Source organism: Botryllus schlosseri, chromosome 7 (genome assembly GCF_051294905.1).
Source record: "Botryllus schlosseri isolate E-star chromosome 7, Bs_hap1, whole genome shotgun sequence".
Classification (NCBI taxonomy): domain Eukaryota; kingdom Metazoa; phylum Chordata; class Ascidiacea; order Stolidobranchia; family Styelidae; genus Botryllus; species Botryllus schlosseri.
Genome location: NC_137242.1, coordinates 11,740,675 through 11,757,828, shown reverse-complemented (window position 1 = coordinate 11,757,828; position 17,154 = coordinate 11,740,675). Strand labels below are relative to the sequence as shown.

General features: G+C 42.1%; 1 protein-coding gene across 2 annotated transcripts; it reads left to right on the top strand.

Moving 5' to 3' along the window:
* Positions 1-1,815: 1,815 nt before the first annotated feature.
* On the top strand, positions 1,816-15,962 carry LOC145442206 (carbohydrate sulfotransferase 8-like). Of its 2 annotated transcripts, none has more exons than XM_080320106.1 (6): positions 1,816-2,215; positions 5,719-6,255; positions 8,278-8,405; positions 13,039-13,229; positions 14,308-14,529; positions 14,964-15,962. In XM_080320106.1, the coding sequence occupies exons 1-6, from the start codon at positions 2,207-2,209 to the stop codon at positions 15,128-15,130; spliced, it is 1,254 nt and encodes a 417-aa protein (XP_080176232.1). In that variant the 5' UTR covers positions 1,816-2,206; the 3' UTR covers positions 15,131-15,962. The 2 variants fall into 2 exon arrangements, with proteins under 2 accessions (XP_080176232.1, XP_080176231.1); XM_080320105.1 differs by lacking the exon at positions 1,816-2,215 and adding an exon at positions 2,759-4,446.
* The last annotated feature ends 1,192 nt before the right edge of the window (positions 15,963-17,154 follow it).

Genomic DNA, 17,154 nt, shown 5'->3' with positions numbered 1-17,154 from the left:
CTTCAAAGATCGAATGACTTGACTTGACTCGAGTCAAATTGTGCAATAACTCGACATGACTTGTTGTTTTTCGAAGGCAATGACTTGATCCCAACACTGGTTTCTTGAAGATAGATGTATGAAATTTATTGGTATCATGCTTTTTGACCAAAACTGCCAAGAATGACGATAAGTTACATTTAGTTATTTTTCGAATGTGAATCGCAGGGCAGGGTGAAGCGAGTTTAAACGAACGAGGAAGTAATCACATTGCTACTCATTCTTGAATATGACAGAATTATCATCTACATATATTGGCGATACAACAATGACCTGGCAAACTCACGCTGGGTGAGAAGCTCGTCCACATAATATCCCACGGAATGTTAGCCAAATAGGTCATGGAGGAGAGCACAATACAATGGCGTCGATTTGCCGATACACGACAATGTTAAAGCTGAACTCAGCAGAACATAGTGCCACCTGTGAAAGCTCAACGAAATTGTTTCACAGGAATGATGGTGTTGGTAGCTTACCCCCGTAAAGCGCGTTGGTACAAATATAAATAGTCTCTTGCAGTGGAGCGTTCGTAAAGAGACTATAGAGATATCAAATGAGGTCAGGAACAGATTTGAATTCGACAAATCCAGGTATCGTTCTGCACTAGCAAAAGTGAACGAATCACGAACACAATCCGTGTCGTACAATTCACGAGCATCGAGCATGTTCCAAGATGTCAACAAGTCATTTTTCCACCTGATGTTGGGAAGACCCAATCATGGAAAGTATAGACCTCCCCGTGACGTTGTTTTTTTTGGCAGTCTTGGTCTTTGCGATCTCGTGGGACTGATGCAGTAGTCTACCTCCGCCGTCAAAACATCGTTTTCTTCGGCATTAGCTAGCTGCGTAGCAATCATTTTTCAACTTCGACTGAAAGTTACTATAATATAAATGAGAACCATTCGATATCACCAAACAGAGGTATAAAAAGTGGTTTAACAAGGCTTTAGCTGTAAACTGAGCAGTCAACACAATTACTTGGACTAGGACTCGAGTCATGATACCATGACCCGGACTCGTCACTCTGCTGGCTGACTTGGACTCGGACTTGACTCGGTGGTGAATTGAGAATGACTCGACTAGACTCGAGTCCAAACCATAAAAGTGAGATTGACTTGTGACTCAGAGCCTTGTTATTTGGTTACAGCCCTGTAATCGTGTTGTTTATGTCTTTCCCATGCACTTTAACGGACTTGTTTCACGGAATGCGAAATGTGTCAAATGTTTTCTTTATCTTGTAAATCCCCGTTTTGTCCAATGGGAACCTCTCAGATGCCAATTACTTTTCATGAAGTGTCGACAGTTCCCCGAGGTCGATTTCCTAACAACGTTAAACATATTGCTCAGATACCGGTTTTACTGATCACATGGTGTGCTGTCAATTTCTCAAGAGTCAAAGGGCTTAATGCGTCATCGATCTGTAGCAATGAATACCAATGGACTTACGACGTGTGACAGTACGATGAAACCAATTGAGGGACACAGATGAAATTCACGTGTACAGATCAAACGCTGCTCTCATAATGATACCAATAAAAGATTGAATAGTGCGTTATCAGTGTGGTAACGATGCTGATCCCGCTATATCACATCGCCACCTGTTACTGAACCAATATCGTAGTAGGCGGTAGTGTTATGTGTTTCGTTACGTAACTGAAGCACTGTATAAATGATTCTAGGATAATAAAGCCGCGGGGCACCAAGTAGACGGCTTTTTCTCTCTCTCGAGTAGTTCCTTATGTGCGCCTCACAGTATACCAGTAGTTCTGTTTGCTGCCGAATTAACATTGATTTTGCGTCATTGAAGGAATGGCGGTAATAGCTGCGACAGGGTAGATAGCGTGTAGCAGGGTGACTTGAGGTGTTGCTTTGCGTATATGATCGCGGCGTATTTACACTATGCCTGTAGTCTGTCTTGGATGTCTGATATATGCGGGGCTGGTCATTCAATCCTTGATATAATTGATATGACGATTCCAGTATTGTATCCTTCATAAGCTGATCCACCGGTTGACGGTTATAACTTTAACGAACGTTAATTTGCCATTCGTTAGCAATCGAAGAAGTAGTATCGAATCACTGCGCTTTGAGATTTATTTATTCCATAAACACCGCGCTATTGGGATAAGATAGGAATGGTTGGAAACGACGATGTGACGAATATTAAATGCAAAAGGTGAGAAAAACATGCTGAATAAGTGCAATGGCATTCTATGGCGATTGACGAATATAGAAATAGTTACGTGAAATGAGTGATCAATTGAGTGGAAATGATACAGACACCAGCTATACACGCAAAATCGATAGATCATAGACGAGACAAGAGTGCTCGTGTTCAATACGCTTTCGTAATTGGCGAGGTTTCTCGTTTTGTGCTTTCCTGTCTCGAACCAACTTTTCAATCATTAAAGTGACGCCACAAATATCCATTACGACGTAGCGAAAAGGAAGTTTATCACAATGCACAAATCGAAACTTTCGAGGCAGCATGGGTGCATCCGTCAGTCCGTCCGTCCGTTCCTCCCTCCCTCCCTCCCTCCCTCCGCGCTGTGGGCGGCAAGGGCTAGAGTTTCGGATGGGGCCTGGAAAAGTACTGTTCTGGTCTTGTATATAATTGTATGAACGGCACGGTCATCCCGCTCATGGAGTTGCATTATGGTTATATATTGCCAGTAAATATTTTCTGAATAAAATTTGTTCCTGAGTAACTAATTTTTGCGATTCAACTGGATAATTGATGGTGACATGGCAATAATAGTGCCATACAATGAATACCGGCTAGAGCGAGATTCATTAGGTAGGCTAATTTCTGCGGACTAACAACACATCGTGATCACGACTTTGTCGTGGTAGAAGCGAACTGTGGGCTATTTTCAATTTATTGGATCAATTCCGACATAAATATTCAATTGAATAGTATATTCATATTGAAATGAACTCGCATATTTTCGGCTGACACTCGTCAGGGGTAAGCCGAAATATTCGGGTTTATTTCAATATGAATATACTATTCTATTGTATATTGAAGTTCTGTACCCCCAATAAGCTCTTCACATAAATATTCATGTACCAACGCAGTACAAGCCTATTTAGTGTTGTTTTTGCACCGGCAAACGAAAGTGGATGTACATAATGTAGAAGCTGTATGCAAAAATCCATATCTTGTGAACGAAAGTCGTATTGCTAGGGGTCGATTTAACGTATTGTGGATGCAGATGGGTACAGTCGGAAGCTATCCGAGGCTTCCCTTCGGGTAGGCTCATAGTTAGGGAATGTTCATGTTCAATTCCTGGAGAGTGGAGAATGATGTCACGGTACACTGAGTACAGACATTTAAAAATTCATAAACTTTCGTAATGTAGCTTGCCACAACCCTAAATGCATTGAAGAAGCTCAAAGTACCGTACTAAACAAGACTCGAAACTCATTTCATGAGATGCACACCATTTGGAATTGGCATTTCCAACGCGGTCGCTGTCAATAGTCTAGTGCTAGTCACCAGTCCCGTTCAACATAATTTGAAAAATACTAAATGTCTTGAAACACTAAATACGCTCTGCATGAATTGTTTTATGTAGTAGCTATAATTACTCTCGGCGAATCTAATCATATTTTGGAACGTAGTACTGCACTATCACGACGACGCATGGGTGTTTGGAAAAGTGAAGTATAATGTTTGCAAGAAATGGGTAACTGGTAACAGGAAAACACTTGGGAGAATGTGGAATTGTGGATCCAGATGCCGGTCGTGTGGCGAGATAACGCAGTGGTATAATCCGCCGCTGCAACATCAATGAGTGCTGGTTCAGTGCTGGTCAGCGGTGTCTTACAAAAGCCTAGGGCTGGGCCGTGCTATAAGTCGGCAGTTACGGAAAATAAGAAGAGTATCGGCCTGGTGTAAATGACCGTAGTAGTCGAAAAACACCATGAATATCCAAGACAAACGGATCCAGATGCCGCAGCTTGTGTCAGTCAATCAGTCAGTCAGTCGGTCATTTATTGATTATTCATTATTTTGTATTGATTGAAGTCCTACAGACAGGATATTACTATATGCATGCATGCATAACTCTAACTATCATGGCGTCTTTACGTAATCAAGTTCAAGTCCGCAGCTCAGATACGCCGCTTGTTACGTAGCGCGCGGTCGGCAATCCAGAACCACAGCTTTATATCAAGTCTCACGCACTCTACAGTTGTACCTTCCTTCACCTTCACGTGCACTACAGGAAACTGTAGCGCGCGCTTTACAAAGGAATTGCTTTCAACAGGCTGGTTATTGGGTAGACTTCAGATATGAGGAGATTTCTATTGACGATGGCTGTTTTCATGCTGCTTGTTACCACGATTGGATACATTAGATTGGCGAATAATGAGCGTAGTCGGATTAGGTCTTCCCGCGCCAATGTAAGTCATTGTTATTAAGCTGCCTTTGATGTCAAATCACTTTCCTAAGGGCCGCTAATATTTAGTTGATAATAGCTGAATAGATTGTACCATAGGAAGAAGTAACCAATGAGACACCTTGCTCTTTGGAGAGATGATAGTGCCGAGTATTTGCGACAAACTTTATGAACTTTACTACTGTTTAAACGAGCCATAACAAGTCTGCTAAGATATTGCGTGCGTGGAGGCCTTGCACAATGCATACAACATGGTATTCGTCTGATAAATGATGCTAGCGAAAAGTGATTGCCGTTGATGATAAAGGAAACGCGTTCATGTACAATACATCTGTTTGATCTAATATCAAATGTAGTACATGCATTTTGCCACAAAAATATTTCCGAGATGAAAAATACCACTTTATAATGCAACAAATATTGAGTATAGAACAAAGCCGGAATCAGGCGTGGCCGACTGCCAAAAGTTTACTTCAAGGGTAACAGCTATTCCGTTCCAATAGCAACAATTATCACGAAGTTCGCCTTTATTAATCAATCTTCCCAATCCAGTGGTTCCAAAAAATTTGCGGTTCGTCTCACACTTGAAGAATTATAAAATGCTGACAGCACAAATCATTTTCACGCGTTAATGCGATTGTGCAATGTTCAATATGTTCAGTTCATGTGCTCGTTCACACGAACATATGTGACTGAAACGAGGCTTCATTGTTGACAAAGATACCCGCGTTTCGTCGTCAATTCCAAGCGTTCTTTATTGTTTACAGCTCTAAATTTTAGTCAAAACTGAAAAGCCAAGCGCACATAGCCACGAATATGCATATAAATATGTAATTTGATTGCTTCGTACCGATCCAGGAATAATATTATATGATTTGGAATCAGATAGCCGATACTCATCCAATTTCTGTAAGCTGTAGTTAGAAAAACGGGTCGCTCTTATTCTACAGAAAGATTCATTGTTTGATTACAATGACATAATTGGTTTCATCGTCACACGTGCTTGTTTATCAGGTGTTGCAGCAGTTAGGTTAGAGTGCTTTTAATTCGCATATACTTGTCTATATGCCATATTTTAAATATTTATATAGTAGCCGGTCTGCTATTAATTCTTTCGTCCAATTTTGGATGTACCCCCTCCTTAGCAGCAACAATAACGATCGCAGAAAGGTCTATGCCAATGGATTATAACATGTGCATAAGTTTTTGTAATGAATACAACGACAGTTTCCGAATATTCTATTTCACTAAAGCAACCAGCATGAATTCCATTCAGATATCGCCATCTGCGGAAGACATCAACGTTGTCAAAAAACAATATACGAAGGAACTGAAACAGAAGGGAAGCGCGGAAGGCACGTTCCATTCCAAACGGGAAAAGTACCCCTTCACGATGAAAGCTCCGGAGCGATTAGAAACCATAGATATTTTGGGTCACAAAAGCTCACTGTCTGAAGCAGATCCAGCGAAAGCAATGGATGACCAGAAACATTCTCCACCAGGAACAGTCCCATTGAGAGAAGTAGTACGGTTGGATCAGAAAACCCCTCCGTATGAACGGATGCTATCGAAAACCGATGATAGTTATCTTCCAATTGATAAACAATCGGTGACATCAATAGAAGACGCTGATCACGGGAAAGCACTAGCCGACATGGGACAGTTAGAAGCGTCAAATATGGCGCTAAAGGATAAAATAAGACGCTACTGCAAACAATTCCGAAAGACGTACACCAAAGCCAGTGTGTTGCAGCGTTGGGCGTATCGCTCAGACGCAAAGAAACCTCGCTTGTTTTTCTCGGATTCCGCGAAGGTTGGTAATTGGTAGTGTTGGTACTAGTGAATCCGCTTGGTATATTAGTATTAGATAACCATATCAAAGCACGACTATAGAAATAGGGACCGTGGTGGCACACTCCGTTTGCATGATGTGAATAATTTGAGTTTAACGGTTTTCGCAAAGACATAATGTTGTAGGTTTCTGAATGACGGGGATGGTCGGTATAGGTGGGTATACGATATTATGCCATTTATGATTCGTGTGTTGGTAAATGCATGACAAGCCACAACAGAGATGGCGATACTGGGAGTATCGGTCATGCGCCAGTGCTCTACTTCCGTTTTACTTTCCATATCCACCCTCCACAACCGTCGACATTATATAGGAGTCGTCATTTTTTCCATTGTTTGACCTTTTGTCATTTAAGAGAATCTAAATTAACTAACTAACTTACAAACGACATAATAGCATGGGAGACTTGAGCATGTTGGTTGAATTTAGGGTTGCATTTATGGTTAGGATAGGTTTTGGGCAGTGTTGGGATGACTCGAGTCATGACTTGACTCGAGTCAGACTCGAGTCACCTTTTTCGTATGACTTGACTTGACTCGAGTCACTTTGCAAAAATGACTTGACTTGACTTGAGTCGACGCCTCAGAAATGCGGATTGACTCGTGACTCGGAGCAAAATTCACGAGTCAATTTCAAGTCATTAAGTAAACGGTGTCGATTAAATCACCCTATATTATGCATGTTTTGGTTGGCAGCGATACGCCGGGTTCACTTGCGAGAGCAACCAGTCTTCAATCATTATGTTTCACTGATCATCCATTGTTACATCACAAATAAATTGACCGCTTACGAAACCATCACACCTACATTGTCGTAGTAGCAGTAGATTTATCTAATCGCATCGTATCTCTGTTTCTTAGGCAGCTTAGTGCTTACATTGCGCAGTGCTCACCTTTACCAACACTCTTGTATGATTTAAATCGAACGAATATAGTTTATGCCTTTATATTCTCACAGAGGTGTAGGTCGGTAATGCCTATTGTACCATACCAATTTCTTCAACTTCTCGAGGCTTCGTATTCGATCCTTTATATTGGCTGATAAAATCAGACTGTAGCATGTAGCTCACGTTCCTCACGTATTTTATTATCAGATCTACGTGTGCGTGAGCGATAAAACACCTTTTTGAATGAATATTTAACTTTATAATCGTCATTTGATTCAAGATAAATGGCCAATTAATCTATCCTTCACACAGTTAGCACACAGTCACACAGTTGGGTCATCACATATACTTCGAAAATTCAATTTGACTCGAATCGTGACTTGACTCGTGACTTGACTTGACTTGACTCGACTTGACTCGAGTCACCTCCATAAAACGAGTGACTTGACTTGACTCGAGTCACCTTTGAAAATCGATTGACTTGACTTGACTCGAGTCAAAATGTGCAATGACTCGAGATGACTCGTGACTCGAAGGTAGTGACTTGATCCCAACACTGGTTTTGGGTCAGAGTAAGGGTTCATTTCGGGGTTAGCGATAATCTTAGTGTTATAAAGTCAAATGCTAAAGTGTCGAATGCCCAAGTGTCGTTTTTCAATGCGTCACTGTGTCGCATTCTCAAAAGTCTTGGAATCATCATATTATTGTTATGCTTTGTACACCAAAATATTCTTTCAACGCTGGATGGTAATTTGAAGAGTTTGGTTACGCTCATAGAAGATATCTTGCAGAACTGCGAACACTTTCACTAATAGTCTTCCATCGCCCGATAGACGTGTTAAAACAAATGCGAATTCGCAGCCTATATGAGGACGCGAAATTGGCGACGGCAGTCTGGTTACCGTCAAAGTACGGCCGACATCGAGATTAAACTGAACGCAGAGGTTCCAATTCCCGTCGAGTAATGCAGGAACATTAGTAGTGATGAATATTGCGGGCGTAACCTGTACCGGAAAAATATCTGTCAAATTGACGCATGCATACCAGCTTGTGAGATGTTACAGAATCCCAAATTCGCAATGCTTCACATTCAACAGTTACTGTTCTGTGACACGCCGAAATGCGGGACTACCCAGTGGAGGAATTTAATGCTAATCCTCGAAGGACATATCGCAGGCTACGAGGCAACGACTGTGGATAACTTCCTGCTTTCTCACAAGTACAAGTAAGAACCGGAAGTTAATGTTCAATGAAAGAATGCTACGTATTTTCGCGCAATGTATGTAGCCTACGTTCCACGTAATGGAAGTGTACCGGAGGCAACGCAAGCACTTCACTGCCACAAGCACAGATCCAAACGGATAATCAGCAATCGAGAATTTATGCGTTTGGATCTGGGTCGGAGCAGCGCCGTAAATATGAAGCGGTTTCAAATTTAACGTTTGAAGAGCATTTCGACAGCAGCCATTATCCTAAAAAAGCCACCGTATTCGAACAGCAGCAAACGTATTTCCACAAAACGTACCATTTCACTGTATCTTTCTCAGTGCTATCGATGGCACGCTCCATCGATTCTTAACCTTGTATCTTACTTCTGCCAAGCATTACTTCACAGTTACACGTTCTCGAGACACAGCTCCTTCATAATATCGTCCGACAACCAATGTTCCCTCTAATATTTCACGATTCTGCGCAAATACACCAACTCACTGCGCAGTCCCTTAGACAATATTGCGACACTATAGAAAATAACATAATGAGTGAAGGAGGGAACCTGCGCTCTAAACATGATGTGGTGGTCTCAACTTGAAGTTAAGTCATTGGAGCCATTTTCTTCATAAAGCCACCGTATTCGAACTGCGGCTAAAATCATTTCAAAATATGCACCATTACACACGTGCGACTCTGTAGTGTCGCAAAGGGTCAAGAAGCAATGACGCGAGATGATGATAAACCGCGACATCACGGATATTGCACGTTTGCTGTGGTACATATTTTGAAAACCCTGTCAGGTGCAGGTCGAATACAGTGGAATTCTGAAGAAAATGACTGTTGACAAAAATGTGTCATTTTGTTGCATACTGATATTTCTTGACCTCCGCTCAGGATTGCTGGTATTGTGGAAAGATATTGGAATCGACCAAACGTACCACAAAAAAATTCTTTCGTGAGAAGCACACGATTACAAGTTTGTATTTCTATATAGGGTGCATCATTTTCTTCTTCTGTTCGCACCCGACTTGTAGCACGGCCTACTTATAGACTTTTTAAGACGCCGCTTACACGGATCACATGGCGAGGAGGAGCCTAGAATAGATAGACCTCCAACAATTTTGTCTCGGCGGCCGAATAAATTTTCTTCCACGGCCACAGGTTGATCCCCTGTAGTGTAGGCCTACTGCGTTAAAACACTGATGTGACGTCCTAATACTTGCAATGCACTCATTACTATCAAGACATACAGTTCGATTTGAGATATGACTATTCAAGTGTGACTGAAGCAAGAACTATATGAGCGTATGACTTTATCAATTGAAATCCGATTTCGGTCAAGTGCGAAATTAGATGAATTTGATAGTGGTGCATATTAGGGTTAGTTCGGATATCAATAATTTTCACTATCCGGATAACGGATATATCCGGATATTTTGGAATTTATCTAACCGGTTAACCGGATAATAACTGCTAAGTGAGACAATCGATTTCATTAGGTCTGCATGTAAAACGGATCGCAAAATCATTACACAGTGTTATTGTAGAGTACCTACCTACGCGCGCAGTATGAGCGAATACGAGAAAAACCACGCAAATTTAATGTTCACTGCTTCTGCAATGCCCTCTTTATAAAGCACAGATGCATCAATTGTGGGATCCTGTAGCCGGGACCGGAATTTTGTAACAAAGATTCCACGTTCATTGAATGCTTTTTCAGCTTCCACAGAAGTGGGCTGAATAGAAAGCAGCGCTTCGTAGAGAGTCAAAAGGTTGGCAGGTCGTACGCCGGAAACTTCAACGGCTTTACATCCTTTTGACCATCCTTATGTTTAGGTTTGGAGTACTAGAAGGACGACTAGCTGATACTGGAATTGATGCCGACATGATACCTCGCTCTAATTCACGTGATCAGGCACGCAGCCAGCCGAAAATGTAGGGGTATTGAAATAAAATCAGGGGGTTTCGATTTTTTTTCGAATTAATCATCAGCGGAAATCAATTACGCTTGCACGCACGCACATTTTTGCGAACATTTGATGTCATTCAGTTTCGCGGTGTCACTCTCAGAATCACTATTTAGAATACACTCAACGGCATATCGTCAACAAGCCATCGAGAGATAGGAGCCAATGCATGCTGGGTCCGAGATGGTTAGGCCAGCGAATATATCGTTCGTAGGCCTATTGCAGATGCGATTGTGTAGGTCAACGATAATATCGTGAGCACCAAGCCAATGAAGATGCGATTGTGCAGGCCAGCGATGGAATAGTGTGTACACTGCACAGTGCACATGGCCTATTGCAGATGCGATTCTTCAATCCAGTGGAACTATCGGCTTGTTGAAGACGCGATAAATCAGGCCAGCGCGCCGAGCGCACGGCAATCGATGACCTAATTTAACGATCTTCTCAGCAGGAGATCGCGTCACATTACATTGTGCAATATGTACAGACGCATCTCGCTAATTGGCAACACGCTTCTCGTTAATCGGCCGCGCCAACACTGAATACGACTTATTGAAGCTTACTAAAACGTGTAAAATGCATTAGCAACGATTCTTTTTTATCCGGTTAACCGGCAAAAAAATATCCGGATATCAGATAGTGAAAATACCTGCGGTTAACCGTTATCCGGATAATCCAACCCTAGACTGCATATTAGTGCGGAGCGGATCGACAAATTCTCTGACCCGGCTACGATCCGGTTGTTCAATTCTCCGGTCCGGCTCCGGCCGTATCAGGAAAAAGTACTGATCCGGCTCCGATCCAGCTCCGGCCGAAAATGAAAAAGTCCGGCCAAAAATTCGGCCCAACGCAGTACGGTGGTTCCGTGAATTTATAAATATGGCTCGTTTGTTTTCGCATTGGCTTGGCGGTTACTTGCGTGTGGTTGGTTGGTTGGTAGTTATTTAGTTAAAAACGTCATGCTTATCCATGAAGATTATGGCCTTATGAAAAAAGTACTGATCCGGTTCCGATCCGGTCAGGCCAAAATTGAAAAAAATCCAGCCGGATATCCAATCCGGCTCCGGTTCATGCTCCGCACTAGTGCATATTAGGGATGGTGTGAACGTGCGGTTCACGTTCGCGTTCGGTGTGTCAACCTCGGACATATTCACGTTCACAAACGAACCGTCTGTACTGTGAACCTTTTTCATATGTTACAATTTCCACTACATTTTAACATCTTTGGTTGAAAGTTTTTGCATTTCAACTGCGGGCCAAATTAATTGGAATATACAAGCTTCCCGAATCGAATAAAATCAGAAGTTTGCTGCTGAGAAGCTGATGCAAGTCAACGCCAAACACTGTACAGTGTACAGTTGCAGCATTTCACGATCAGCGTTTTCAAAGCCCTGCGTTGTAACTATTATGCACATTGCACAGCAATGAATTGCCATTAGCAGGCAAACACAATAACACACTGTCCAATTTTGAAATCCAAATAAAAATACTAAATCGACGTTTCTACCGAGATGGCGTCGCTTCGTTTGATTACGAATTAATGATTACAAATTAGTGATGTACATTCGCACATCTAAAATGATCGTTAGTTGATCGGATCAGCATCAGTGCCCTCTGCGAGAGAAATATTTATAATTCTTCATCGAACCGTGGACTTTTTTGTGCTGTGCCGCGCAGACTGTTTCAGAGGTACGCGCGCGCAGATTTTAGAGCAGTGGTTCTCAACCTGGGGGGCGCGCCCCCCTTGGGGGGCGTGAAAGCATCTGAAGGGGGGCGCGAAGAAGCGGTCAACTGAAAAATGTTTTCGCGCTCTGCGCAATTTACCTCCAGTTCACGAGTGTTTCTCTATATAGAGACCGAATTTCACATTTTTGAATTCTCTCATCAACAGTCATAACCTTCCATGCCATCAAACAGTCTGTTGGGATTGCTAGCATCCCGGTTGAATTTTGTGATATGACGATAAGGGGGGCGCGAAAGTTTTAAATATCATAAAGGGGGGCGTGTCTAAAAAAAGGTTGAGAACCACTGTTTTAGAGGGACAATTGCTGACAAATATTAAATACCTTCGCTGCATAACTACTTGATCGCGTTGAGAACCTACCACAGTGGCGAAATGCGTATCAAAATTTCGCAAAGGGTTGAGAAACGATGGCGTATGAGACTTCGATATCGATACCAAAAAGATAGATAGATTTTAATGGTACATTTCGTAGAAAGCTTTTGGCTGCAGTTCTAATACGGTGGTTTTCTGAGGATGATGGCTGCTGCCAAATGCTTTTCCACACCGTCGACTTCCATTTCATACATCCCCATATTTAGCGCGCAGTGGCCATTATATGCCTCAGAACAGTTGCTGCAGAAGAGTCCCGTGAAATGATAAATACGTGTATAATGAATCCGTTGTCAGAATATCCGAGGCTAAATTTCTCTGACCCCAAACGACACCCCGTAAATCCGTTGTTTTACGGTGCTAGAAATTTGTTATGTAGGCAACCGAATTCTCGTATTACCATTCCTAGTCTTGGGCGACCGTCATTAGTCCTCGAGACTTCTTTTGATGTGAAGAGTTTACGATGTGATAGTGATAACTATTGATTGGGAATTATTCACTCTCACGTACACCACAGCGCTGATGGAATGGTCTTTCCGTTACTTAAATATACACTTTGTATTAAGTTTTTTATGGAACAAGTTCAATTTACGGCAAGCTCAAGACAGGGCTATTGTCAACGAAAAACTTGCGACATATTATAAGATAATGACGGTCAGAGAGCCTTTGGAAAGATTGGTATCAGCCTACAGAGATAAACTGGAACGGAACAGTTCGTACTACGGCAGAATATCGAACTATATACACAAGACCATGAGTAAGTACGCTTATGGCTTGTTTTGTTTGTGATGCTTTATTGTGCTTATTGCCACTGCGTGCCTGACATACAAGCGACAGTGGGTTGCCACGACAGTGTCCGACGAGAACCATCCTAAAATCGGGGCGGTTGATTACGGCAATCTGCCAGTCTCATCGATGGTGATTGGTCATTATTTTCCTGTTTTTCCTTGTGGCCATCGATTAATCGGTCTGCTGCTTCAATAGTTCTGCTACACCATAGTGTCCTATATGGTGTGGACACGAGCAAATCTCACGGCTCAGTGAAATTGGTCTACGTTACACTTTCCATTTGGCTAAAGGCAATTTGACGGTGATTTTTGACCGGCTTGCCGAGCATTAAATTTGATGAAATGTGTATCAATCGAAAGCTGCCGCTGTACTGATTGCGAAAATATAAATATTTTTCCGCTCAGGGCCCTGAGACTCCCATAATCTTCCTCAACTTTTTCATTGTCATGGAGATTGTCATTGTGACGCAGCAATGCTGTCTGGCTAAACTAGTGCGAGAGTATGCGACCAAACACCAAATCTACTTTTTTTAAAGTACTTGACTATTTTTATATCTTCATTTTCTAATTCTACTTGTAGCTTGCCACATATTTGAAATTGCACCTTCTACTTTCAATTGAGTAGAAATCTGCGGTGTTGCTTCTACTTCTGTTTGCGTGGCAACGCTGACTAATTTGACCACCGCTTCCTACGCGGCTAAATCGGGATACGAAGTCAAACCGTCTCTTCGCAGCAAGGACCAGTGGCCACTTTAGAAAACATTCAATTCAGCTGATATTAAACTGTCACCTATAACTGTATCCGCGCGATTTCAATAGCTGGGAGAATTAATGGTATGCGCCAGAACGACTAATTCCTTCACAATAGCTTGAAATTGGGGATCACATTAGTAGGCCGCATTATAGAAACGAGTCCCGGGAAATGTGATATTTGTATCTATTTTGTCGTTTGCTTACAACCACACGTCTTTCTCATCTGTACAGCACACACACCGCGTAAACACCGACAATCAACTTATTATAATTCAGCCATTGAAATTTACGTAGATCGCGGAGCGAAAGACGGCCTTGCGACATTTGAGGAATTTGTCGATTATATTTTGTCATCACACTATCCCGCCGGTTTGGACCCACACTGGCAGCCGTATTCGAAACTGTGCGATCCTTGCAATATCGATTACGATTACATTGCGAGGATGGAGACGGTGCGCGAGGATGCAGCCTTCATAACATATAAGATAGGCGTGAGCAGCGATAGGGTATTCAATCGTAAGTTTATTTTTTGAATATGATTGAATGCGCTATGCGTCGCACTCTGATACAGATGTCTGTACTGTACACTATACATAGTGGAAGAGAGAATTGTGGCCCGCACTCTTCTCACATGTGCTTATCAGCTTGCTTGTGTATCATGTTTCTGACACACGCAATACTGAATCTCACAGTACTTATTACGATCATCATCTCTATATAGAGGTCACGTGAGATGCAATCTCTCCGCTGTCGACAAAATATGCCGGGATATCACGGGGTTTAGAAGCATTACCTATTTATCTGCAATTGATATTTGCAATTATAAATCATGTGTTTGTGCCATCTGCTACTATACAGATGTATAAGTAATTAAAAATTTAATATTCCTGTAGGAGTGTAGGGGATCGTATATTTGATTCGCTGTGAAATCGATGTGTCGGTTTTGACAGGCATTGTAGGAGAAGATATTCAACGAAGAAGAAATACATTGTTTCGTCAATATTTCGAGTCGCTTTCGCCCGAAAAACGTATCGCAATATTCCGATATTACAAAGAGCAATATGACATGTTTGGATACGAATACCCGACGTTTATTGATACGGGTGACAGTTCGTAACATTTGAGGTTCGTCGAATCAGAATGCAGTCCGCACTGTGCAGGTGAATCAAAGTTAAAGGTGTCTTGCATTGTGAATCTTTATTGTATGAAACCAACCATTTGCGGAACAACTTGATTTTGGACGTTCCCAGTCCTTGGCTGTGTTTTCCATTATTCACTAAGTAAGGATATGATATGAGCTAGCCAATGTTTCGGGTATAGGCTACGCTTCGCTAGGCACAATGTACGTATCAGGTATACTGCGGAATATACGGTGGGCAATATTGTAATTTGGTATCTGCAAACTGTGATTTGTCATGACCAGGTTGCTGATTAATTAACTCTTCCATGGTTAACTTTCGTTACTGTTATTTTCCTTCATTATTTTCCTGCGGCAGTGGTTACCAAAATGTGATGCGCCTACCACTAGTGGCACGTGAGAGCTTGTCCGATACGTGTGGTACTTGGCATTGAATGAATTGCTGTTTTTTGCCAGTCTAAGGATTTTTTGCATAATTTCGTAGTTTCCTGTCCAAATCTCACGAGACGTATTGAAAAAAAACACTGTAAAAGTTGCGATATCGAAATTCACGTCCCCCGTTGCTAAGAATTTGAATGTGAATCTAATTCTCTATTTCAGATTGAGTGTGTGCACTGTGCAAGTGTGCAACCTGTCCAATGTCCATGCATATTTTAACACTTCCTTTTGTTTTGTTTACTATTTTGTGGCAATGTGTAAGCCGCGGGGGTAGTTTGATTCAGTTGACTCCACCAAGTAGATACGGCTCCTTCCTTTCTTTCTGTATCGCAATCCTGGGTTGTTTCTAGTCAATAAAAGAATAATATATCAATGGACGAGTTGGGTTTGTTTTTTGGCGTATTATAAGCCAGACCTATAACGACTGACCAGTGGTGGCTTTTGGGGTGGGCGAGGTGGGCGGTCGCCCGCCCCCCCTGGTCGAAGGGCCCCCCCTCTTTGGTTTATGAGATTTTTTCAAGGAATATAGCAAATAAACGGGGAAATCCGTGTACCAATCAAGAATATGATTCCGTACAGATGTGTCAATCATCATCAAAGCTCTGCATTTGTTAGAAATGTCCCATATCCCGATAATCATCACATCTCTGCATGCGTTATAATTACTTAGTTTTGATGTAGTCTATCTTTGCACACATGCAATAGATATGCAATAGATATGGCCGAATCCAGCACCCGGCTAAAACCCTTGACGTGGTGAAAGATTGATAATAATAATAATAGACGCAAAAAGGGGGGTCTGGGGGCGGAGCCCCCCAAGAAGTTACGATTACATACTTATAGGGCCCCCCGGTAAGTCTCGCCCAGGGCCCCCCATTCGTAGGGCCATCACTGCGACTGACACAGTTCGCCACCGCGCTCCCTGATTGCAGTGGCCGCCCTGTTAGCAAAACCCGATTCTGAAGAGGGTATGTTTACGGCACACAATTAGCATGAAAAGCAGGTAGAAGTAGAAGAGATCCTGCGCAGTAACGATAACCGTAAGTTAAAAGCGTGTTGGCGAAACTACAGCAGAAAGCCGAGGTGTTAAAACGCAAATAAATTACGAATGCGTTACTTAACCTGAAGTGTAGCGTGTCGGTTCCAATAAAATGATCCTCAATTCTCTGGGATGATCCTAACAGAAGATGAACGAAGTAGAACGGGCACATTCTAGTCTGTGACGCACCTGGCCTTACTGACGACGGGGAACATTCTAGTCTGTGACGCCACTCCCCTTTTCATCACTAATAATAATAATAATGCACCACTGGACTAAAATTATACTAGTGAATCACAGCATAATTTCTGTAATTTCGATTCTTCATTTTCAATCATCTCTACCTCTGCTCTGTAACCCTTACCAATTATTCATCCACTGCAATTCTGTAATCTGACTTCTCCATGTATTGCATAGGAATAAAAATTTGACTGCATTAATGAAATTAAAAAAATTTACTCCAATCTCGCCATTTTCTTTTGGGTGCAGGTTGCTCCCCGCATTATGTGTGTATTGACCAGTTTCT

Coding starts and splice junctions, on each gene's coding strand:
- LOC145442206 (XM_080320105.1), top strand. CDS start 4,336: ATGAGGAGATTTCTATTGACGATGGCTGTTTTCATGCTGCTTGTTACC. Junction 13,230..14,307: donor CTATATACACAAGACCATGA/GTAAGTACGCTT, acceptor AAATTTACGTAG/ATCGCGGAGCGAAAGACGGC. Junction 14,530..14,963: donor CAGCGATAGGGTATTCAATC/GTAAGTTTATTT, acceptor CGGTTTTGACAG/GCATTGTAGGAGAAGATATT.